Source organism: Myxocyprinus asiaticus, chromosome 11 (genome assembly GCF_019703515.2).
Source record: "Myxocyprinus asiaticus isolate MX2 ecotype Aquarium Trade chromosome 11, UBuf_Myxa_2, whole genome shotgun sequence".
Classification (NCBI taxonomy): Eukaryota; Metazoa; Chordata; class Actinopteri; order Cypriniformes; family Catostomidae; genus Myxocyprinus; species Myxocyprinus asiaticus.
The window spans coordinates 38,766,619-38,793,387 of record NC_059354.1 but is presented as its reverse complement, the minus strand read 5'-3'; the positions used below and the strand labels follow the sequence as shown (position 1 = coordinate 38,793,387).

At 38.9% G+C, this 26,769-nt stretch overlaps 1 protein-coding gene across 2 annotated transcripts in view; it reads right to left on the bottom strand.

Moving 5' to 3' along the window:
• Positions 1-26,769, bottom strand: part of LOC127448501 (voltage-dependent L-type calcium channel subunit beta-4-like) — a 50,667-nt gene that overhangs the window by 9,502 nt on the left and 14,396 nt on the right. The window contains exons 1-11 of one of the 2 annotated variants that reach the window (XM_051711100.1): positions 24,023-24,386; positions 7,141-7,257; positions 6,667-6,789; positions 4,891-5,018; positions 3,697-3,773; positions 3,392-3,411; positions 3,004-3,084; positions 1,530-1,588; positions 1,301-1,410; positions 995-1,146; positions 681-776 (exon numbers count right to left, since the gene is read on the bottom strand). In XM_051711100.1, the coding sequence (XP_051567060.1) occupies positions 681-776; positions 995-1,146; positions 1,301-1,410; positions 1,530-1,588; positions 3,004-3,084; positions 3,392-3,411; positions 3,697-3,773; positions 4,891-5,018; positions 6,667-6,789; positions 7,141-7,257; positions 24,023-24,067 (1,008 nt within the window). In that variant the 5' untranslated portion in view covers positions 24,068-24,386. Of the gene's footprint in view, positions 1-680; positions 777-994; positions 1,147-1,300; positions 1,411-1,529; positions 1,589-3,003; positions 3,085-3,391; positions 3,412-3,696; positions 3,774-4,890; positions 5,019-6,666; positions 6,790-7,140; positions 7,258-24,022; positions 24,387-26,769 lie in introns of those variants that run through there. The other variant, XM_051711099.1, reaches the window with a different exon arrangement.

Below are 26,769 nucleotides of genomic sequence, written 5' to 3'. Positions count from 1 at the left end.
ACTGGAGTCACGAGTTTGAATCCAGGGTGTGCTGAGTGACTCCAGCCAGGTCTCCTAAGCAACCAAATTGGCCCTGTTGCTAGGGAGGGTAGAGTCACATGGGGTAACCTCCTCGTGGTCACAATTAAGTGGCTCTCGCTCTCAATGGGGCATGTGGTGAGTTATGCGTGGATTGCGGAGAGTAGCATGAGCCTCCACATGCTGTGAGACTTCCCAGTGTCATGCACAGCGAGCCACATGATAAGAAGCGCGGATTGACTGTCTCAGAAGCAGAGGCAATTAAGACTTGAGATTGAGACACCCAGATTGAGGTGAGTAACCACGCCACCACAAGGACCTACTAAGTAGTGGGAATTGGGCATTCCAAAATTGGGGAGAAAAGGGGATAAAATAAAAAACAATAATAATAATACAAAATAAAATACAATTGTTAATTGTTAGTTCATAGTGCATTAAATAATGTTAACAAATACAACTTTTAATAAAAATGTTTTTTATTATTATATGTGGAAAAATTAACATTAACCAAGTTTAATGAATGCTGAACAAGTATTGTTCATTGTTATTTTACGTTAACTAATGTTGTCACTTTAACAAAGTGTCACTGTAAAATTGGTTGTGAATGGTGTTTCATGTTGACTTGAAATCTTGATTGTGTTCAGTTTACTCTGGATACTCACTGGAGGACACTGAGCTAATTTGTCTGCTGCGACCAGTTGTACATTTAAATGCTTGCTCTGAGACTTCCCTCGTGATTTGATTAGCCGCTGCAATACCTGTCAGCACACACACACGCACAAACAAAACTATTAAAAAAACACTATTAAGAAAAGAGACAATAACATAATTCACATGATATAGGTATTGTTAGATTCCTTTAATATGTCATTCAAATCAAAAAGATAAGGCAATAAAGGTGCTGTAAGTGATTTGCAAAGGCGCTGGTAAAACAATAAGGACATTTTAAAGGAGTTTTTATCAATGACTTTGTTACCTTTGGAGAAGACACTTTGACATGTACGATAATGGGTGCTAAAGAGGTCTTGATGAGCTGTGCCGGATGGTTGATTGTATCTGCATCCAGTACAACCAGCTGAAGTGATCTGGCCAATTCAAAGATCCGCTCTATCTCGCTCTGAACCTCAGCTGTAACAAAGAGAAAATAATTACAGAGATTAAGTGTCGACCTATGAAGTATGCTGAATTAGATGTAGTAAATGAGTAACATTAATAAAACAACTTGCATTGAGTTAGAAAAGACTCAATAACCATTAAACAATTTTTAGCCAACAGGACAAACCTAAGTTGGATCTGGTGTTGGATCTCTCGATGATGGCTCTCTTACTGGGGTTATTCAACACAGATCTCTTGGCTAAAGAGATGTCTGCAGTTACTCTTGTGATTGATATCCTGAAATTGGGAGATAAATGTTGTGACATCACCCTCTACCACATGGACAGGTAAGGTTTGCCTGATCAACAACAGTAGTTCTATCTAGAAGCCATCTATGGTAAAGCTAATGACCTCACCTGCCTTCAAACCTGTGTTTCAGGAAGTCAAAGAGTGCTTTCTGCATCATATCTGTAACCTGTGTTCAAAACCAGGAGGACAAGAGAGTAAAAAACACAATTATGAGCAAAAAGTAGAGAAAGAATTATTGAGAAACAGTGAGAAATATCTATTTTACTTTAGTATTGACCAAAAATGAAAATGATTATGTCATCATTTACTCACCTCTTGTTGTTCCAAACCTGTATGACTTTCTTTCTTCTGTGGAACACAAATGGATACATTTTGCAGCTGAGCTGCTCTATTTTCATACAATGAAAATACACGGTGATTTACACCCCTAAGCTTCAAAAAGGACAAAAAAGCACTATAAATGTAGTGCTCTACATTACAAGTCTTCTGAAGCCATACAATAGCTTTGTGAGAGGAGCAGACAGAAATGTTGTTTTTAGCTCTTTTCCCTTCGCTAATATCTCATTCACGGTCATTCTCATTTTTTATGATACATTTTTGAACTTGGCAGAGTGGTTCATCGTCCACCTTCATTGTATGGAAAAGAGCAGCATGAACATTTTGCCTAACATCTACATTTGTGCTCCCCAGAAGAAGAACTGGGTTTGAAGCAAATGAGGGTAAGTAAATGATGACAGATTATTTTTTTATACTTTATTTTTGGGTGAACTATTCCTTAAATGACTTGTTTGACATTCCTTTTTTAATTACAGTTTAGCTCATAAGACGCAGACCTCAGTAATAGGTTCTCATAAAACTATTTAAAATCACGCAAGCATTTAAATATTAACAACTAAGTCAATTTCAAAAATAATTACAGAAGTCCTGCATGGAAGCATTTATATCTTTTCAAAGCTGTCTTATTAACCTTCGCATAATGCTTAGTCTATGAACTGTCGTAAGCTCATGTAAATCACCCAGTTTTCCACTATAACTGTGACCCATTTCATTTTTTAAATATTTTCAGTCTCATTTTATAGTACAGGAGCATTTACAACCAGATGGTAAGCAGCGGGAAATGACAGAAATGTGCAGAAATGTGCAGAAATGTTTTAAATAATATTTGCAAAACAACAGATGATATATATGGTTACATAATGAGCTTAAATTATCAATCATGGTAACTGTATAGCTGTTTAGCTGTGATATACTGTATATGCTTCAGTGTCTGCATGCCGTGAGATCACATCTTAGTAGCTAATCTATACTTGTCACACTGATTTCTGGGACTATGCTTATGTTTTTTTTTATTTGTTTTTTTCTCTCTCTGTTTCTAATTTCAAACCATGCTCCATTTTTCAGACTGGCATGTTGTACCCAGAAGGTTGTTGCCTAGGCAACTCTGCATGGAGATGATGACTGCTATCCAGTGACAAACCGACGTCCCCTCTCACTTGCTACTTAAGAAGTGATTCCCTGGTTACCATGTCTAAATATATACACACACACACACACACACCATAGGAACTGAGGGAGGCCTACCTCGTAGCCCTTAAGTGATGGGCCAACTAAGACCACCGGCCTCATGGAGGGGACCACATCATATGGAGGAATGTGCTCAGCCTAAAATATAATAGAGATTTAGTTGTAAAAAGGAATGCCGTTTATATGCACTACAATAGCCCCATACTGATTACCACATGAACAATGCAGTGGCCTGAAAGATTAAGGGCTCTTTAATGAAGGCAGTCTGGCGATGTGGAGATTGTAGGACCTAAATGCAGCCTTTAATGCAAAACTCAAATAAAAGAGTACAAATACAGACACAGCTACAGAACAATCAGGGAGGGAACCAGGAACAGAGACAAGTAAAAACCCTAAAACTTTATTTAAAAAAAAAAAAAGTCCATCATGACTTTACTGCACTCACCACTTTCTGTTTCTGTTTTCCTGTGATGGAAAAGAGGAAATATATAAGCAGATTTGTAAAGCACTATTCAGCCACAAAAACAAATACATCAAAAATAATTTAATAAATTAATACTCTTTATATAACATACTCACACACACACACACACACACATAATATAATATAATATAATATAATATAATGTATTAATGTGTGAAAATGTATTAGTGTGGACGTAGCTTAGTGTTTTCTCTGGACAATTTATTTAAAAAAAAAAAAAGGACTGGAATCCTTCTGTAAAAGCACTGGTGAAGGCTAATGCTGACCTGCAGAAGGAGGGTTGGGCTTAAAGGTGCCTGACACCATTTCACCCATACTGGAGGAGGAGTTCCCACTGGACTTCCTGTGGAGGGCCAAGCAAAGAACAGAACATATCGTTAATTAAGGGCTAAGTTCAGAATGGAATAATAGTGTAACTGCACTTTAGTAGCATATGTAAATGTGTTGTTTTTAATTGGTTCACAGGACATGCTTGAGATTACAAAATAAAATAAGAATTTCAAATCTAAATTTGTTGTCTCTGTTCAAGGAAGGAAACACAAGATATTCCTAAATACTTTCTTTGAGACAAGTTAAGAGAAGACAGCTGAAGTGGTGAGGTATGACTATTACATGACTCTCAAAATCATTTTGCGTCATTTCATTCACTAAAATGCTACAACTACATCCAGTTCAAATGCTCAGTGTATGAAAGGACATGTCACCAATTTCAAAATGTCATCCCAAACATAAATATATCGTCAAAATGGAAAGGTGGTGCTTGGGGGTCTCAGAGCTCATGCCCCATCCTGGGCTCGAGCCCCTCCATTATGGACAGCAAGGCAAATCCTTTTTACCTAATGTGCCAGAACTACATGACTACATGAACTAGTGAGCTCCTGATTTAGTGTTTGATAAATAATGTTGATTTTCAGTTATACAAATGTCTTTCAAAATAAAAGAACAATCCAAAATCCAAAGGAAGTACTCATTTTGTTGGTAAAAATGTGGTACCACCATGAGAATGTGTAGCTCTGTATTTTTTCATTTTTTCATTTACTTTTTGCCACTAATTTCTTGTCAGTAATGGCAATGGAAAGTCAGATTTCTACCTGAATTTCATTTTTCAATATTATTTTTCTTTAGACATATCACAATACATCTACTGGATATGTTTCAAAGAGTGAAAAGGTTTTATATATTTGGCCAAAGATTTACTTCATAAATCTTTACTCTATAAATATTTAACAGCGATAACAGGTCCATTTGAATCTTTTCATCATAATCAGGCATGACCACAACAATCGACGAGTGACACAGCATTAGTGGGCTTTGCACTGGGGAGCTCCGGCCACACTGTAACAACACTGGTCCAAAATCCTAGACAAGCTGAATTCAACAAAGACCAACAAACTATCTTAGGCTGGTTAAAGCAGTTTTATTTTCAGCAAGGTTATTTATTCGATTATTCTTAGACTTACCCATGGAAGCGGCTCCTTTTTTGCTCCTGTTGTAAGCGAATGTTCTCCAGTTTCACAGGACTGGGGATGAAGCCGATATCACTACCTTCCTTCACCAGTCGTCCAATCCACCAGTCATTGTTATACTTCTGTGAAAGAACACAGAAGACACAGGATTGTGTTTAAAGTCAATAAATCTTCTGATATATATAAAGCTGGCTAAATGGACTGTTATTAAATGAATGCCTTCTTATCAGAATCAGAATCAGAATCAGCTTTATTGCCAAGTATGCTTACACATACAAGGAATTTGTTTTGGTGACAGCAGCTTCCAGTGTACAACAATACAAAAACAGCAGCAAGACAGATAATAATAAAAAATACAAAATAAAAACTAATTATACACATACGTACAGACACACACATACATAAATACACACATACACATAGGTAGTGCAAATCTAATACAATCTGTTATCTGTTATGTACACTGCAAATGTTTTTTTTTTTTTTTTTTTTTTTTCCAGAGGAATGAAATGGCAGAAGAGGTTGGTTGTGTTGGATAAATATAAAAAAGGCTAAACTGTGTATTGCACATAGTTATTGCTCAATGGGGCAATTTTTCTGTTCATGAGATGGATAGTCTGAGGAAAAAAACTGTTCCTGTGCCTGGCGGTTCTGATGCTCAGAGCTCTGAAGCGTCGGCCAGAAAAGGGTAGTGGGCAGGGTGAGTGGGGTCCAGAGTGATTTTTCCAGCCTTTTTCCTCACTCTGGAAGTGTATAGTTCTTGAAGGGGGACAGGGGGCAACCAATAATCCTCTCAGCAGTCTGAACTGTCCTTTGTAGTCTTTTGATGTCTGATTTCGTAGCTGAACCAAACCAGACAGTTATTGAAGTGCAGAGGACAGACTCAATGACCGCTGAGTAGAACTGTATCAGCAGCGCCTGTGGCAGGTTGAACTTCCTCAGCTGGCGAAGGAAGTACAACCTCTGCTGGGCCTTTTTCACAATGGAGTCAATGTGGGTCTCCCACTTCAGGTCCTGTGAGATGGTAGTGCCCAGGAACCTGAATGACTCTACTGCTGCCACAGTGCTGTTTAGAATGGTGAGGGGGTCAGTGTTGGGGTGTTCCTCCAAAAGTCCACAATGATCTCCACCGTTTTGAGCGTGTTCAGCTCAAGGTTGTTTTGACTGCACCAGACAGCCAGCTGTTCAACCTCCCATCATCTCGGATGAGGCCTATGACAGTGGTGTCATCTGCAAACTTAAGGAGCTTGACAGAGGGATCCTTGGTGATGCAGTCATTGGTGAAGAGGGAGAAGAGAAGTGGGGAGAGCACACATCCCTGGGGGGCACCAGTGCTGATTGTACAGGTGCTAGAAGTGAGTTTCCCCTGTCTCACAAGCTGCTGCCTGTCCATCAGAAAGCTGGTAATCCACTGACAGACAGACATGGGAACAGAGAGTTGGTGTAATTTATTCTGGATTATAGCTGGAATGATGGTGTTGAAAGCCGAACTGAAGTCCACAAAAACGATCCTTGCATATGTCCCTGGTCTGTCCAGATGTTGCAGGATATGATGCAATCCCATGTTGACTGCATCATCCACAGACCTGTTTGCTCGATAAGCAAATTTAAAGGGATCTAGAAAGGGTCGAGTGATGTTCTTCAGGTGGGCCAACACCAGTCTCTCAAATGATTTCATGACCACAGACGTCACGGTGACATGTCTGTAGTCATTAAGTCCTGTGATTTTTGGTTTCTTTGGGACAGGAATAATGATTATACCATCCTCACCTCCTTTATGTGAAGGAAGTCTTTAGCATCAAAGGAAATGGCAGTGCCAGCGACAGGGACATCCTCATCCAGAGCACCACAGTAGCTGACATTTGTCCTCACGGCAAAGGCCACTGCTTTGGCCTGAAACAGATTTAAAACTGATTGAAAATACACATGAATGAACCATATAGCAGTGCTGTATAAAATTACTACAGATATGACCCTCTGGGGTAACGAGATACATCAGTGTGAACTTTTCTAGAAACTAAATAAATTAGAAATCGTTTGGACAATGTGGTATTTAAAAAAATTGAGAGCATCAGAATTTCTGCGTACAGTAAATGGATGCAAGACACTGAAGAGGCAAAAATGTGTATTAGATTTAAAAAGGGTTGAATTTACTTTAGACAGATAGACAGACAGACAGACAGACTTAATTTAGTTGGGTACTGGTCAGTTAAGTATAGGTAAATCTAGTTAAGATTGTCTGACCTTTGCCCTCTCCAGCTGGACGGTGGCCTGTTGCTCTTTCTCCTGCTGACCTCCTTGCTCCTCATCAAGAGAGACATCTGAGTCAGAGGGCCTGCTAGTGTAGGAGTCAGCCGAACCCTGCACACACAACGGGAATTCTTGTTTATATAATGTAATTTCTATAAACCCATCCTAAGGTAAGTGAATTGTGGCATGCCTAAAAAGTCTCATGATATAAAATGTTTGCCAATAATTCATACCATAATCAGAAGTTGGTACTTTGTTTATGCCCTGCTTACCACATTTCCCTTATGATGGAGACAATATTCATTTATGTTTCACTGACATTTTCACCCAGCTAAAGTTAAAAGATCAAATGGCTGAGAACAGTATGGGAAAGAAGGAATGCACTAATTAAATACATTTTGTGAAGTCTTAAATCGACTACAACTACTTGATCTGCATTGCAGCACGGTGAAAAAAAAAAACAATGGTAGGCTAACAATACAAATATAAAAAGGAATTTTGGGGTAAAATATTCCTGAGATCCATTCACACTGCAGGGAATTAGAACAGCCTTTAAAGAGTAAGAGTTTAAAGAGTAAAACAGGATATTCAACCATAAAAATTGTAGGGTGGGACTTTTATTGGGACTTGATTGAATCGTGAGATGTGAGCATCACATTCCAGAATGGAGCCTTGTGGCTGAAAGGGAGGAGTTGAAAAGTAAGAGGAATTTGTGATGTCAGCCAAAAAAGAATGTCATTTTAAGCATTTTGATAATATATTACGGAGACAAACGTCTTTTTCAAATTTGGAATAACATTCACATTTTTAATAGCACCAATAAATCACACATAACAAGACCAGGAACTTTCATTAAAAAAGAAAATAGGGTCAATTTGGATTTCATCTTCACTTTTAGAGCCTTACAAAATTATTTTATCAAATGTTATTAGATATGCAATCCCAGAAATCCCAATTTTTTTTTACCCAACATTAAAAATGCAGGATCAGCACATGTGTGTGGTCTGTGTGTGATGTATAGTGGATGTGTGCTACACCAAACAAAGGCTCTTGCTTAAATACTGACACACATTCAGAATTTAATTGTTCGCTGTTATGCATCAAGCACAAGTTCATGTTCATGTTCAAGGCTCGGAAAAAATAACAATGTTATTGTGTAAAGCCTGACAGCACTAAAAGCCTTAAAATAGACACGTGCACATTATCTAGGAGAATGTGGTAAGCATGAATTCTTTTATTGGCTATGCCATTTAACTGAAGGCAAAGATAAAAGCCTATTTAACTACATATCACCTCAACATTTTTACTATCATATAAAAAAACAGACCTTTAGAATATAAAAAATATAGTATTGTTATGATCACAAAGAAAATCTATAAAAGAGTAAATTATAGTTTTGTTTAGAATTGCTTAAATGGCAGGAAAATACTGACAAATTGTTATGATGTATCATGGATAAATGGATGTTAAACACCTTAGATATTAGCTCCATGTATGTGAGATGAGGTATGGGGGTGTCTGTCTAAAATAGAATGGCACTTCATTCAGAGTTAGAGATGTACTGAATGCAAGAGTAACCATGTGCTTTGATCTCCTAATCAAAAGATTGTGCTAAAAGCCATCATATGCCTTGAAAGTTCATTAACCCAGCAGTTCTGTCTCATAAGAACACATCCACTATAATCCTCTTTCCTAGCATTCTCTTTACCACTGCAATACATTCAGTAAGCATCTGATCCAGTACATCCCTTCTCTCACTCCAACACCAGCAAGCATTGTTCAGTCAAATAATTAAAGGAATGTTGCTTTCAATACAAGTTAAGCTGTTTCAACAGCATCTGTGACATGCTGTCGATTACCACAAATAAGTTTGACTCATTCCTCGTTCGTTTGTAAAAACAAACAAAAGTTGTGTTTCCAGTAATGCACTTAACGGGATAGTCACAGTGCGCATTACGGGGGGTCTAGCGGAGTCTCAGACCCCCCAAAAAGCTATTTTGCACTTTCTTGGGGGGTCTTGTTTGAAATCATGTGATTAATTAAATACAACGTTTAACTCTTTAGTTTAACGCACATCAAAATATTTCATTCTGTTCGTTGAAATATTCTAAAACCTGAATCGGAGCTGATCAGATCTGAGCATCAGCACAGCCTCTCTCTCTCTTCCTTGCTCACTCAAACACACACACACGTGTGCTATGACAGAACTTTCAAAATCTAATTTGCCCTCTTTTTATGGTGGAATTTAATAGTCATCAAAACTCAGCAAGATCACCATCGAGTGCTACAACGGCATGAAACGCGAACACCAGCGAAGAGGTTAGGCGAAGATTATTATTTACTCACCCTCATATTGTTCCAAACCTGCATGACTTTCTTTCTTCCATGGAACACCAAAGCAGAATGACAGCCTTAGTCACCATTCACATTCATTGCATGGAAAAAAAGATTCAATGAAAGTAAATGGTGACTGAGGCCAACATGTTGCCTAGCATCCACTTTTGTGTTCCAATTAAGAGAAAAAGTCATGCAGAATTGGAACAACATTAGGGAAAATACATGATGACAGAATTTTCCTTTTTGGTGAACAATCTCTTTAAAGTCTATGGGGCAAGGCTTTGCACCAGAATAAACTAGCAATATGATAAAAAACACCAATGTTCAATAAATAGTACCTCTTATTCATATTCATAATAAATTCATCCACAAGGGGGCCTGGGCATCTTAGCGAGTAAAGACGCTGACTACCACCCCTGGAGTCGCAAGTTCGAATCCAGGGCGTGCTGAGTGACTCCAGCCAGGTCTCCTAAGCAACCAAATTGGCCTGGTTGCCTAGGGAGGGTAGAGTCACATGGGGTAACCTCCTTGTGGTCGCTATAATGTGGTTCGCTCTTGGTGGGGCACGTGGTGAGTTGTGCCTGGATGCCGCAGAGAATAGCGTGAAGCCTTCACATGCACTATGTCTCCGCGGTAACACGCTCAACAAGCCACGTGATAAGATGTGTGGATTGACAGTCTCAGACGCAGAGGCAACTGAGATTCGTCCTCCACCACCCGGATTGAGAGTCACTACGCCACCACGAGGACCTAGAGCACACTGGGAATTGGGCATTCCAAACTGGGGAGAAAAAGGGGAGAAATAAAAAAAAATAATTATTCTGCAAAGTGATATAGTTCATACGCCTAGGCTGTTGCAGGTTATCAGCATTTTATGACAGTTTAGAACACGGCTCAACCAATAAGAATTTACCGTAGGAACTATTAATTTTACATGGATAGTTCCTACTGTATATATTAAGTAAAAATACACTTCCGATGGTTAGCGACTGCAAGCCACATATGCTGCCAACTGAGCTTAACATACAGCTGTCAAGGAAAATAAACAAAGCATCTCTTGAGAAAGTTTGAGTGGTGATGCCAGTCTCAATCTCTTGCACTCTCTCTCTGTCTTTGTGTTTGTGGGGGTGGACTGCTGAGTTGTCCTCCTCTTGGCTAAACCAGTCTGATGTTATTACTATCACAAAAGCTGCAAAGTAACTACACACTCTCCCTCACTTATAAACCAGCGACCACCAAGCTGCAAAGAGATGGCCCTTGTATTGCAAAATAATTGGCAGAAGAAAGGAAATTGACTAATGGAACTCTGTACACGCAATGGTGTCAGACAGACAGACATACAAAACATTTGAGAAAGGCACACACATCCAAAAATAGATAAATAATGTAAAGTAAACAAAGTCTAAAGTAGGCTTGCTTAGCAAATAAGGATGGAACAACTGTTGTGGGAAGACCAGCCCATGAATTTTCATGTTGGTCCAGGTATGGGACACTGGCATACCAGCATCCAAAACCAACTGTATGCTGGTGACCAACTATGTTGGTTTTTGTAGCAGGAAAGATCATTTAGTCAAGATCAATGACGAATTCATACGATGAAGTCATAGCATCTCTAGAGACCTGGCCACTTGATGACTAAACAAATATGTGAGCAACTTTTTGCATAGGAGTCAGAACACGTTAAAATGATCCAATTATAGGCTTTGCTGCTTTCAACTCACACTGATTGTTTTGTGTTATGACTTCTTGAATCTTTGACTCTCATAACTCTGGCCAGCACAAAGCCCTCACTCTTGGCCATCACAAAAGATCACGAACCTCCATGCCTAGGAAGGTCATGTGACCAGAGTTACATAAGGCAATGTTCACTGAGGCGAGTCAAGTGACAGGCTCTGCATCTGCTCCTGATGACATCAAAGACACAGTGATTCATCCTCACCAAACCTCATTGCATCTTCTCATTCTCCAATATACTAGTCTTGCTCCTACTCTGGTTGTCTTCTACTATTCATTTGAATTGCAACATTTCCCTCTCTTTGATTGATGTAACCATCTGCATCCATATAGCACTCCACAATCAAATCAGATGTATGCTCTGAACAAGTTATCTGTTCTTTGAAGTGATAGTTTGTCCAAAAATGAAAAGTATGTCATTTAATCACTCTCATGTTGTTACAGACACCATGGGTATCAGTTTTAAGATTTTATAGAACTGCAAATATAGTATGAGAGCTTTCTTGCAGACGAGCAAGCCAAGCTAACATACAAGTGTTTACAGAATTTACAGTCAGGCAATCACTCCACTAAGGAACACATTACACCCTGTGGCCAGCTGGTTTGCTTCCTCTATGCTGCCGACTCAGCAATACCAACGGTTGGATGGAGAGAGATGGTGGGGTGCGTGACTTGAAAATTACCCCAACAGATGATAGCACATTTCCTCTTTTACAGGCTGCCAGCACATTTCAATTATATATTCAAGTATCAACTTTATATATATATATGTGAATATTACATTGAATTAGAGGGTACCATGTACAAAATTACATTTGAATGTTGTGAAGGTGTCATGAGGCTAAAATACTTTTACAATGTCATGCTTAGCTTGTTGCAAGATGAGAAGAATCCTTTACCTAAAGCAGGGGTGGGGAACGTCAGGCCTCAGGGCCGTATAAGGCCCGTGTGGCCATTAGAGAAATAATTTGAAAAGCAAAAAAATTGCCTTGATTCAATTAACTGTAAAAAACTACAATTAAAATAATTATTACAAATATTTTTAAATCATAACAACACAAAATATTGTATAATAGACAGACCTTTAGTGTTTTTTCATGGTGTGTAAGCATGTAACGGAATGCTTATGTTAATTTCAACCCACAATCAGAAATTACAAGCAACTGTATGGTCCGCGAATAATTGAGCAAATATTCGAATGGACCTTAATGGAAAAAGGTTTCCCCACCCATTACCTAAAGGGATAATTTACCCGAAACTCAAAATTCTGTTATCATTTACTTATTTACTGAATTTTTTTCTTCCAAGGAACACAAAAAGGGATTAATTGAAAGTGAATGATGACTGAGCCTAACATTCTGCCTAACATATCCTTTTGTATTCCACGGCAGAAAGAAAGTCATATGGGTTTGAAATAAAATGAGGATGAGTAAATGACAGAATTTGTATTTTTGGGTAAACTATTCATTAAGGGCTCTATTTTCATTTCCACACTTTGTGCAGCGCAACACACAAAGACTGTGGGCAAAGTTTTATCTAATTTTCGTAAGAGTGCAAACTATAAGCACTATTTTCGTGGTGAACCTGCAACAAACCTTTGGAAACAACGGACAATTTGCGGCAAATTTGCCATGAACTGTAAGGGTAGCACTCTTGAAATAGGGCCCATAAACTTTTTAAATAATCAAACAAACATAACATTTTCACTAGTCTATCCCACAGATGAGAGCTACCTAAAATGATTTGGACAATCAAATGACGTTTTACTTTTACTGTGTGAATTATCATATTTAATCGATCACAGGCCTGCAAGCAAAAACTAACACCAAATTCTGACAGTTATCCTACTGTCCCTGCAAATAATGCTGAAGATTAAAATAAAAAAAAGAGAGACATTTTTACTGAGGCAATTTCTAATGCACACTTGAGAAAGAGATGAAAATCACCTTCACAAGAGAGTGTGCAGAGCACATTAGAACTTCTCACACAAGCACATGGTTTAGCATGGATGCCCACAGAAATTATTTCTGTACCTCGGCTATCACAGCCTTAGCGGCAAGACAGTTACTCAAATGATCCTGTTGATGTTTATTTATTACCACATAACAAAATCTATTAACCTGCAGAATGAGCCTCGAATGGTTTATAAAAGACATTCTGCCTTAACTTAATCAATTACGTACAAATGATTATAAAGTATTGCATAAATTGTATTTTGTCAAGATCATATAATATTTTTCCCCTAGTCAAGGTACAATACTGTGCAAAAGTCTTATGCACATTAGATGTCTCACAAAAAAATTTGTCTCATGATGTTATTTTACATCTTCTGCTTTAGTGTGTCAACGGAAAATGGATTTCCAAACATTCCTTTTGCAAATAGAATAAAAGTAGTATAAGGAGTCCTGCAACAGATGGTCTGGCCCTCACAGAGCCCAGATCTCAACATTGAGTCACTCAGGGATTACATGAAAAGACAGAAGCAGTTGAGACAGCCTAAATAAACAGAACTGTGGCAAGTTCTACAAGATGCTTGGAATAACCTATCTGCCAAAAACCTTGAAAAACTATGTGCAAATGCAACTTGGAGAATGGGTGCTGTTTTAAAAGCATAGAGTGGTCACAACAAGTGTTGATTTAGTTTTTTATCTTTACTGCACTTTGTATAAAGTAAATTGATAATTAAAAATCATTCATGGCATACAATAGTCAGTGGGAATGGTCATCTGAAGACAAACAAAGCCTTACAATCAGAGAGCATTTGAAAAGATTTTACACAGATGGAACATTCCACTGTATCCATAGTTTTAACTGTGGTATTTGCAATAAGATAATAGTAACCAAAGGTAAAAGATTAGCATTAACCATAAAACAAATTATGGCATTTTTCATAAGAAAAACACATCCAGAAATTAAATTTGTGTGTAAATTTCCTCACTACCCCGATATATTGATATAAGTTAGGATATTGATATTAGGGCCTAAGCAAGTTCATGAACACAGATTCTTCTAGCTACGCAAGCTCGATTTTGTGCATCATTTTGTTCTGAAATGTGTTAGACCACAATTCATAACACAACAAAAGTATGCATTGCATTCTTAGCATTATAGCGGACATTATTGTGAATCGTCCACTTCTACTGTGAGTTTTTTTCTTTCCAGTCAACTTTTGTCATGGTGGAGCAACAATTTGAAGAAATTATTGCTGAACAAGTAACACATCCGGTTTTATGACACAAACTTCTAAAGGTAACTCTATCGCCCTCTTAAGTACTGAGGGTTTTTACCGCCACAGAAACACAAGAATGCACATTAAGTTCACTCTATGGCCAAAAGTATGTATACTCTCTAATTAAAGGATTTGGCTGTTCCAGTAGTTCCTGTGAGAACAAAGCTTAATGCCTCTGCACACAATGACATCCTTGCAAATTGTGCTCTTTAAACTTTGTTGCAACAGTTCTGGACCTTTTCTATTCTAGTATGACAATGCCACCTTGAACAAAGCGAGGTCCAAAAAGACATGATTTATTAAGTCTGGTGTGGAAGACCTTGATTGGCCTGCACAAAGCCCAGACCTGAACCCGACCGAACACCTATGTGATGAACTGGAACACTGGCTGTGGGCCATGTCCCACTTCCCAACATCAGTGCCTGACCTAACTGATGCTCTTGTGTCTGAATGGGAGCAAATTTCCACAGCCATGTTCCAACATAGTGGACAGATTTCTCAGAAGAGTGGAAGCTATTATAGCAGCAAACGGAGGAATTAATGCCTTTGATTTTGAAATTAAATATCCAACAAGCACATGTTCGGGTGTCCACATACTTTTGGCCATATAGTGTATGTTCAACTAGACTGCACACTGGCAAAGCATTGGCCAAGCATTCACCTCTGCATTCACGTACCTGCACAAAGTGTGTTTCTGGCCTAAAGTTTACCTAAACCATTAAAACTATTCTTTTGCCTCCTTGTAAGCACTGGTGTTTGGTCTTCAGGAAATGCAAATATGTTAAAAGTTCTTCTAAAGTTTCTTCTAAAGGTTAAAATATTACCTATATTGTTATCTGAATGCTCACCTACTGTAACAAACAAACACACACACACACACACACACACACACACATGTTGGTGCAGCTATCATTATGAGGACTCTCCATAGACATAATGATTTTTATACTGTACGAACTATAGATTCTATCCCCTAACCCTAACCTTACCCCTAAACCTAACCCTCACAAAAAACTTTCTGCATTTTTACATTTTCAATAAAATATCATGTTTTTAAGCTATCTGAATTATGGGGACACTAGAAATGTCCTCATAAACCACATTTATAGCATAATTCCCTTGTAATTACCAGTTTGTAACCTAAAAAAAGTCCCCGTAAACCACTTAAACCTCCACACACACACACACACATACACACACACACACACACACACACACACAAACAAACAAACAAAGAAGAACTGAACCATGGCCAATGTTCATGTACTCTGCTTCAGAACGTACACCATTATCTAACAATGTCAAGTGTGTGGGCTTGGGTTTGTCAAGCCACACGTTCTGCTTATCTCCAGAGATTGTACACAGCATGCACATTTTTATGTGATGCCAGTGGGTCTGAGAGCATTTGGGCCGCTAGTACATTTGTGAATCTTTGCCCTGTGTATCTTTGAAAACAAAAGCAGATTAACCGGTCAGTGAAAAAGCATACTCCAGTGCGAACACACACAGATAAATCATGAGGGCTGAGGACCAATGCCTGCTAGTGGTAATTGCAGATAAATCTCTCCACAACACAGCATGAGGTCACTACCATTTAGGGCCACATCTGATGAAAGCAAATACTTAACCATAAAAAGAGATGTTGATGAGAGCTTTGCATCACATTCTGTAAGCCATGAAAGGTACTTTTCATATCTGTTAAGCTATTGGCTAAATTGATCTTTAAATCAGTGGTTCTCAAATGGTGGGTCGCAACCCAAAAATGGATTGCAGGTCTGATTTGTGGACAGCAGGGCAAAAACAATGCTAAATATACATGGCAAAATGCAACTAACCATATAATTGTGCATAGTTTGGAGAGTAAAATTAAAAGGCTAATCAACTTTTAAAAAGGAGAAGAAAATGCTTCTCATACTGTTTATTTTGTAGTTGACATCAAAGGTCAAGCATTTAGCACAAATGCATCTGTCACTTGGTAGTAGTTAGCCATATTAGTTGTGCCCATATAGAAAGGTTGCTTCTCCTCTTCCTCGTAAACCATGAACAAAATTACATACATTTGATATGGCTCCACTTGCAGCAAGAATAAATATGGTTTGTGTTAACCACAATTTGTTTTGTGTGGTGAATTATTGGCTGCAGAGAGCATGAAACCATTAAAATTCAAGACACATACTGTATAGGAACCAACATTTTCTAAACATAAACAATATTAGATGCGGTTGATACTCTTGTACATATTCTTACAAATCCATTTCTGTTTGCTTCTCTAGAACATTTACTGTAAAAACTACAATGAAAAAGCTTAGATGCAGTATGACATAATGTTTGATCCATTGGATTAAGTTGGAACTTGTGCTGTTACATTTATTAGAAAGTTATTCCAAATATGAAAGAGCAAATAGTTTGCAAGAACAATTATGCTAAAAACAGTGGAACATTATCAAGTCTATAAATATGAGAAACAGGATGTCACACTGAAATGAAGAGTAGACGTTTGAACCCTCAATTAGCTTTAATATTCATAGGCTGTAAGGGAAGAGGAGAAAAGAGAGGCCGACACAATTAGACCACAAGGCTATATTAAGATCATCACAGGCAACCAGATCTAAGCTGCTTTGTCATTATTTCATTTTTACGACATAATTTCCATGATTTGTCTGCTGCACCATATAATTCCAGAGGAAATACTAGCTGTGGGGTATTAAATTATCCTGCACACAAAACATGTAGAATTAAACAGCCTCTCAGCACTTTATAGAAGATATATAGTATATATATACACACACACACACACACGAGATAGATAGATAGATAGATAGATAGATAGATAGATAGATAGATAGATGTGAATGACCTTCTTTCTTCTGCAGAACACAAATGAAGATTTTTAGAAGATTTTTTTCAGCACTGTATGTAACAAATGATAGTGAGACAAACAAACCCAAGAGCAGAGGAACAGTTCAAAGGATTTATTAACAGTAATAATGAGCAGTCACTGGGTTGAGGAATGTAGAAAATCCCGACACCGGCTGTAGCAGCGGGACGCAATCTCCAATGGCGTGTGCATCGTAGTCGCGCAAGGGGCAATTCGTGAAGAGTGTGTTCATAGGATGAGTGTGTGCATTGTGGAAGTCAGGAACAGATTCGTTGAATCCTCCGTTGAAGCTTAGTGAGATGCAGAACAACACCCAGCAGAGATGAGTGAACTTCACTCCCGACACGCGGGCAGAGACGAGGTATCCTCCGTGGAAGACCAGCTGACACGCTGCAATACTGGAAGGCAACCACACACCCAACACGCGGGCAACCAACAGATACACAAGACAGGACCAACTAGGCAGAGAGAGTGAGGTTAGTACTCAAAATCAAACAACAATCTAGTAAAAGATACTGAGAACATGATGGGCTTAAGAAAGGAGTGAATTAGGGGAGAACAGGTGTTGCTCAGCATGCTAATCAGTGGCATGATCAGCGATCCCCCCGGGAACAATCAGTTTTCCCATGGAAACGCCGATCATGCCTGCCAGCTGCACCTGTGAGACATGAGGGAGAGAAAATGACAAAACATACAAAACAAACCGACAAAGTCACCAGAGCCGTGACTGCTTAGTATGATTCCCAGAGACAAAGGTGACCGGCTTTGTGGATTGAGTGATGACAGACAGCGGCGTGCCACTTAGGGTGTGGGTGGTGATGGGTCTTTCCAACTGGACCATAGAAAGTCACCACTTAGAAGCCAATTCGAAATCCATAAAGTTCCCTTCAGCTCCGGAATCAACCAAGGCGGATCCATACTGCAGCCGGGCTGGGAGAAGTGTCCAAAGTCCAGGGGTTTTGTCCAAAGGTGTTGCGCTTGCCAGTAATCCCTCTCCTACTAACGAGCAATGTCTTTTACCGGACAGGACGCTGAGAGATGATCAGAAGCAGCACAGAAAAAACACAGTCCATTAATGAGACATTGCTGTTTCTCCCTGTGTGAGATTTGAGTGGTAGCAACTTGCATAGGCTCAGTATCAGGCCGTGACACTGGCGAGTTGGCTGGAGAGGCAGAACGGGTAGGAGGATCAGCTGCCAGGGTAGGTGGAAAGTGGTGTCGACGGCGTAGGGTCAGGCGTTGATCGACTCGGATAGCCAAATCCACCAAGTCATCGAAGCGCAGAGGCAAATCCAAAGAATAAATATCATCCAGAATGTCGCTGGAAAGACCATGCAGAAATCGATCCCACATAGTGATCATTCCACTCACAAGAAGCAGCAACGGTGTGAAATTCAATTGCATAATCTGATACTCGTCGATCTCCTTGAGACAGTCCAGATAAAACCCTCACCGCCTCCCAAACTTGAGCCGAGTGATCAAACACTCAGCGGAGCTCCGTGGTAAAGGTATGATAGGAAGCGCATCAGGGATGTCTGTTGTCCCACATGGCAGTGCCCCATTCACCAGCCCTTCCGGTGAAGAGCGTAATAACACAGGCTACCTTCATCGTCTCCGAAGCGAAAGTGGGGGGCTGTAACATGAAGAACAGGGAACATTGTGAAAGGAATACGCTGCAGGATTTAGCCTCACCTGAATACGGGGCTGGAGGGGGAATGCGGGCTTCAAAGCATTCAGGAGCCAAAGGAACTGCCGGAGCCGGTAAGGAAGCTTCCTGAGATGGGCCAGCATCAGGAGAAAGGCAGAGCTGCTGAACAAAGGAGGGTGAGCTCGGTGAGCTGTGAAGCCGTAATCTCCAAAGCCCGGTTCGAGGCAGTGATTTGATCCTACTGACGTCACAACAAGACTCCCTGCTGAGAAAGGGCAGAGCAAAGAGTGGATTCCTCCGCTGGGTCCATACGTGGCTAGTGAGACAAACAGAACTAAGAGCAGAGGAACAGTTCAAAGGATTTATTAACAGTTATAATGAGCAGTCACTGGGTTGAGGAATGTAGAAAATCCCGACACTGGCTGAAGCAGCGGGAAGCGATCTCCAATGGCGTGCGCATCGTAGTCACGTAAGGGGCAATCCGTGAAGAGTGTGTTCGTAGGATGAGTGTGCATTGTGGAAGTCAGGAACAGATTAGTAGAATCCTCCGTTGAAGCTTAGTGAGATGCAGAACAACGCCCAGCAGAGATGAGCGAACTTAACTCCCGACATGCGGGCAGAGATGAGGTATCCTCTGTGGAAGACCAGCTGACATGCTGCAATACTGGAAGGCAACCACCCACCTGACATGCGGACAAACAACTGACACATGAGACAGGACCACCTAGGCAGAGAGAGTGAGGTTGGTACTCAACATCAAACAACAATCTAGCAAAGACACTGAGTACACAACATGCTTAAGAAGGGAGTGAATTAGGGGAGAACAGGTGTTGCTTGGCATGCTAATCAGTGGCATGATCAGCATTCCCCTGGGAACAATCAGTTTTCCCATGGAAATGCTGATCATGCATGCCGGCCATGCATGACAAAACATACAAAATAAACCGACAAACTCACCAGAGCCGTGACACTGTAGGTCCTCGCAATGCAAGTGAATAGTGACCAGACCTCAGAAGGTCCAAAAAGGACAAAGGCAAAATAAAAGTAGTCCATTCGACTCCATTGGTTAAATCTAATCTTCTGAAGTGATATGATAGGTGTGGGAGAGAAAAAGATCAATATTTAAGTCCTATTTACTGCAAATCTACACTTTTACTTCCACATTCTGGTGTGGAAGTGACTTTCACATTCAGCCACCTAATGGCTGGGGCTGGTCAAAGTTGAAGATATATTGTAAAAAAGAACTTTAATATTGATCTGTTTCTCACTCACACCTATAAAATCACTTCTGGAGACATGGATTTCACAACTGGAGCCACATGGATTACTTTTATTATGCCTTTATGTGCTTTTTGGACATTCTGAGTTCTGGCCACCATTCAGCTGAATTATTATTCTAAAAATCTTCGATTGTGTTCTGCAGAAGAAAGAAAGTCCTACACATCTGGGATGGCATGAGGGTGAGTGAATGAGAGAATTTTCATTTTGGGTGAACTATCCTTTCAACTAATCTGAATGAGTAAAACAACATTTTTCATGATGAAAACATTTTCATAACACTTTTTACAATAAGGTTCCATTCGTTCAAATTAGTTAATGCATCAAATATCGAGAACTAACAATGAACAATATATTTTTCACAGCATTTATTTATCTAAATGTTAGTTAATAAAAATACTATTGTTCATTGTTAATGGGGTTAAGATCCAGAACACTCTTTTCCAATTATCTGTTGTTCAATGTCTGTGTTTCTTTGCCAACTCTAAACTTTTCTTTTTGTTTTTCTGTTTCAAAAGTGTCTTTTTCTTTGCAATTCTTCCCATAAAGAATTGCACCCCTGAGTCTTCTCTTTACTGTTGTACATGAAACTGGTGTTGAGCGGGTAGAATTCAATGAAGCTGTCAACTGAGGACATGTGAGACAAACTAGAGACTCTGATGTACTTATCCTCTTGTTTAGTTGTATATATGGCCTTCCACATCTCTTTCTGTCCTTGTTAGAGCCAGTTGTCCTTTGTCTTTGAAGACTGTAGTGTACACCTTTATATGAGATCTTCATTCCTCAATAATTGACTGATGAGTTTCTAGAGAAAGCTGTTTTTTGTTTTGTTTTTTTTCTTCCCATTTTTGACCTAATATTGACCTTAAGACATGCCAGTCTATTGCATACTGTAGCAACTCAAAAACAAATACAAAGACAATTTTAAGCTTCATTTAACAAACCAAATAGCTTTCAGCTGTGTTCGATATAATGGCAAGTGATTTTCTAGTACCAAATTAGCAATTTAGCATGATTACTCAAGGATAAGGTGTTGGAGTGATGGCTGCTGGAAATGTGGCCTGTCTAGATTTGATCAAAAATGACTTTTTTCAAATAGTGATGGTGCTGTTTTTTACATCAGTAATGTCCTGACTACACTTTGTGATCAGTTGAATGCCACTTTGGTAAATTAAAGTACCAATTTCCTTCCGAAACAGCAAAATCTGTACATTATTCCAAACGTTTGGCCGCCAGTGTATCTTATACAAATATATTTTTGCACCTTTCTCTGTAAAACTTTATATAGAGCAATTCATGAATCATTTTATGATTTACACTGAGTCCCAAATTTAAATCAAATTAATTTCAACAAATGTCAAGGTAGATTCACATAAAAATCCAAAAAAATCAAACTTGCAGTTCACACTAGCCACATTGCATAAAATCAGATATATATCACTGATATCCAAATCAAATCAAATTTGTATCAACTGTGGTGTGAATGTTACCACAGACACAATAAAAACATGTATAGACACAAGAGGTGTTGGTCAATACATCCATGCCATTAAGATTTATTGTGATAATGTTTATGGAGAAAAAAAAAAATATATATATATATATATATATATATATATATATATATATATATGCAAAACTGGCCACTGTCTAAATCTTTGAGTCTCAATCAAAATGTATGTTCCATTATGATATGTAATGGTTTTGGATCTTTTCTCAGAACATCTGAGGTTCTTCTCATCAATTCATATGACACCATGAGGTTTATACTGCTTTAAAGGTGCATTCAGTAAGATTTTAACGCCCACTGTACAAAGGGTGCCTCTCTTTGTTGCTTGCAGGCAGCAGATGCCCTAACCCTGCCCCCACCCTAATCCTAACCATATGGAGCCTGTAAGGCTTAGTACCCTACCAGGAACAACCTGAGGCACCTTTCTCCCATTGCGGATTTTAGCTGGCTCTTACTCATCCCATCGGTCCCAGTAGTACCTGTGGTTTTGGACTCTATACTGACACCTGTCATCCTGGATACTGGAGGTTTGTTTACTAAGTGCTGCCGCCTTACACTGCATAAATTAGTTTTTCTTCTTTTTTGTTTGTTTTAGTCTGTGATTTTTTAGTCTTACAACACACATCCCTATAATGGACATTCTTGTATTCAGACCAAACAAATTTTCGAACATTGTTACATGCTGGACTGTGACCGTACAGCGGTGATTCTCGAGCTATCTGCCAGCTGAACACCGCCTTGTGCTCACGCTTGCTGCTTGATTTCACATGTTTATCTATGAGCCGCGCTGAGAGCAGCAGGTAGTAGCGGTTTGTTTCATGACTCCAGCATGGACCTCTTGTTTGGACATTTTATCTTTCCACTTGCACTCTTTCTGTTCAGACTGTCTTGTGGATCACTCTGGACTAAACTATTGACTTGGGATTCGTTATTGTTTGTAGTAAGTATATCGTGTTTGTTGTTTTATTGTTTGCTTTGCTTGTTTTGTTTCCATGTACGTTTATGTTTAAGCATGGGCTGAAAGTGCTATATACTGTACAGTAAACATGTTATTATTATTGCCATTATTATTGGTGGTAACTGAGTCAGTTGCATGACACAGTGTCATGTGCTGTCAACATGTCAGTGCCCATGAGGGGGCGACCTTCTTTATGTAAAATTAAACAGCTTTTATTGGGTTTCTGAAATGACTTCATCTCATGCGAGTGTACACAATGTTGATCATTTTTAACATATTTCTAAAAATTTTTATGTTCTTTATGTGAATTTCTTTTATAATTAGCATAAACTTATTGCAACTTAAAACTTGTGCAAAAGATGCTTGTGTATGGTGGCACACAGGGAGATGATTGTTTTCTTTTTAAAGTATAAACCTCACTGAAGATTAATTCTTAAAAAAGTATGGGGTAAGAAAAATAAACTTAATTCAAGATATTCCCCGAAAATAAGCCATAGTATTTTATGCAATTTTGCTTCCTCAGTAAATATATCTAAGCATGACAAGATATTTTTACTGGAAAAAAAGGACAAAATTGTGTATTGTCATAGATTCAGCTTTTAATTTACATTTATGGTAACAATTAGTGGAAAACAACCATAAACACTGTAATGAAACAACACAGAATGGTGATAATATGTGGTATACAGTATGCAAATAAATACAAGAATGAAGGCTGCATCTCAAAGAGCCTGCCCTGCTCTTGCTGTAAACTTGTGACCAGTTGACTGAAGACACAGGCCTTGTTCATGACTTGTCTAATGATGTTAATTAAATGAGCCCATCAATTAAATGGAGAAACAAAGTGGCAAGAGAAGCTCAGACCACATATAAGCTGTACAGCACTGAAAATCCTATAGAAACAACAACATAGTGAGCAAACAAAGAGGAATGGAACAATAAGCAGTGTGGCATTATTAGTGACTGCTCAATGATACAGAATAACAGGCTGCTGACTGATGCTCTCCCCCAGTCGCCTCTTCCGGAAGCATCAGTGGAACAGATCGTGGTTTAGAGGAAGAGTGGAGGTAACACTGAAAACAGAACCATACACACGTACACACACACACATACACACACTGATCTTCTCCCCTCCCCCAAAACTCTCAGTGGAACAAAGCTTCAATCTGCGAGCTGAATTCCCCCAGCCTTCCCCAGAGCATTTAAGTGTGCATGCATTCATGGATTTAACCACCATGTACAAGACCGTGAAGATGCAGCCAGCCAACAATGGCTCGACACATATAGACCGTAGCCCTACTCACCGCCTCCGAGTCTTCGAATCCATGCAGGTACAAATTGTCGTACATGGAGGTTTGATATTCCCAAAGGATCTCCTTAACGATCAAATGCAAATGAGGGATAAGGAAGCTCCAGGGATAGGCTCTCTTACAATCCTCTTGCCCACAGAAAGAGCACCAAAGCAGGAATGAAAAGCAGACAGAAGCCGCCCTCTCGCCTCCTGAAGCCAGCGTATTGTATGAATGAAAATGGAACGTGATTGATCACATCATAAAGAAGTGGGGCTCTCCCCAGAGGCTGCAGACACCTGGTATTTTATCAGCTTCCACAAACAGTGCAGGAGAGCAGAGCCTTCCTCAATCAGAGGCTGATGACAAAGCAGTAAGGCTGTGTTCTGATTGGCTAAGGGGAGCTCCAGTCTGAAAGGACAAGTGCTCTCTACTGTTGACTGTTAAAGGAGGAGGAGAAGGGGTCTGCAGGGAGCTGACAGCATTCCACTCCTTGACCATTGGTTTTTCTGTGCTTTATCGTTTCTATTTTTGTTCACTCCGACCCCCCACCTCCATCTTCGAACCACTTCCCACCTCTCTTTAGCACAATAATTCACAAACAGATTAGTAATTAATTACTATTACAGTGCTCATTTACGTTTACCACAATGGCACAACACACAGAAACCAGATTTTTATAATGATTACATACAAAATTGCTAGTTACAACAATTTGTGTGTACCTGAATCCCCAGCTGCCTTTGATGTACCTAAATATTTCAATATGGCACCAGAAAATGATTCAGACAAGACAAATTTGGTTGACTGAATCATTTATTGTACCATCTGCAGCAACTACCATCAGATAGCTAGCTAACTAAGTGTAAAGAAGATAGCATCGAGTCTGTTTACCAGTGGTCTGGCTGTGTTTCTTATCCTCTTCCTTTTACTTTTTTCTGCTCCTGACTTGTATGTGTGCTTCATGATGACGAACAAACACTTTAAGTGTGCGAGTGCCTGCGACATCAAGCTACAACTCTCTCCTTGCAGTTACATTCTCCTTTCCCTCTCGGGCCACAAGGGGGCCCCCTAAAGCTGTCTAATCGAGTCTTACAGCTTTTGGTATATTAAAAAAAAAATAATAATAATAATTAAATTAAAAAAATGACCTTGCTTTGCGGAGCCCCCTGGTGGCTCGGGGGCCCTAAGCGGCCATTTATACAACTTATAGCTAGAAACTGCCCTGGAATTAATAATCAGACAAACAAAAGGGTTAGCACTTAAGACAGAACTGACAGGAGAGCACAATGCAATACAAACAGAAACAATGTGCTCACATAAAACAAAGGAACAGACATGGGTGTCAGGATCCAGCCACAAATAACTATCACAAAACTGACAAAAGTGACAGGAGCCTGACAATGTATTCTGTAACCTGTAATGGAATACTCCCAAACCTGGTTCTGGATGGTTCTAAGTGCTTACTCACTGGTAAACCCAAAGTCAAAAGAGCCAACCCTTAAGTCTCTATGACATTCTGGTCTTTTGACATGACTGGGGTCCTTGCTTCAATGTAAGTCTACAAGATTTTTTTTCACCTTTGTTATCATCCAAGCACGACTACCAACAATAACACATACGGGGCTCTAAATCTTCATCCCCTCCTTGTAAATCACTCAAACCATCAGTTTATGGGAGATGTGAATAATGAAACATGAACAGCATTCATAAAACGGAAGCTTGACATACGGGTATTGTACCACTGCTTTGTGTCATTACATCCCCAATGAACACAGACAGGCTATAAAAAAACCTTCCCCATCTTGGGGTCAATGGGACAAAAGCATATAAATTCCCAGCTATAACCAGACATAACCTCATAGCATTGGGATATTATATAAATTATTAATCCCTCTGGTATAAATCACTTGGCTAAATTTAGTAATTTATTTATTTAATAAATTATCATTTATTTTCATTGTACCAAATGCATAACTATTTCCCCCAACATCTTAATATATAAATTGAAAACCTTAAGACTTTAAAGCATATTTAGATTCATTCATAACTGCACCATAAAGTACATGTCTGGACAAACAAAATAAATTAACCCACTATATAAGACATATTTCCATGGAGACATCTCTGTGCTGCGTTCCTAATTCTGTTATTGATTTATATTTCCATACATTCCAGCTACTGAAAGAATAAGACAACCAGGATTAATCAGATCTTTTCATTTAATTACATGGAATGAACTGACAGTGTTGCAGTTAATTATTCACAACTCTCTTGAGTATAAACACTCTGGCACACACTGCCCCCTGCAGTTTAGAATGCACATCTGCAACGTGCCCCACTAAGATATAAAATATTATTCTGAGTTCATCTTTAGAAAGTAAAATATATCCTTTTTAAAATAATTATATACAGTACTATTTTGTATTTTAGATTCAATGACAAGATAAATTCATAATTTAACCAACTCTTATACATAAAATAATACAATTGTCTATAAGGCAAACCCAATCAAACCAAAACACATAACCCATAACAAAGTCAGAAGAGCCAACCCTAACCCACAATAATGTGAACATTTGAAACTATTCAAAATAAATATACTGTGGTAATAAACACATTTTCTTAAAAAATATGAAATCGGCATCTATGAAAAAGAAAACCCCATCATGATAGAATCTTACAATTATAGATGTAAATCATTTATAAAAATAACATTTGCATACTTAAATTTGTTTTGCTAAATGATCCTTCAGACCACT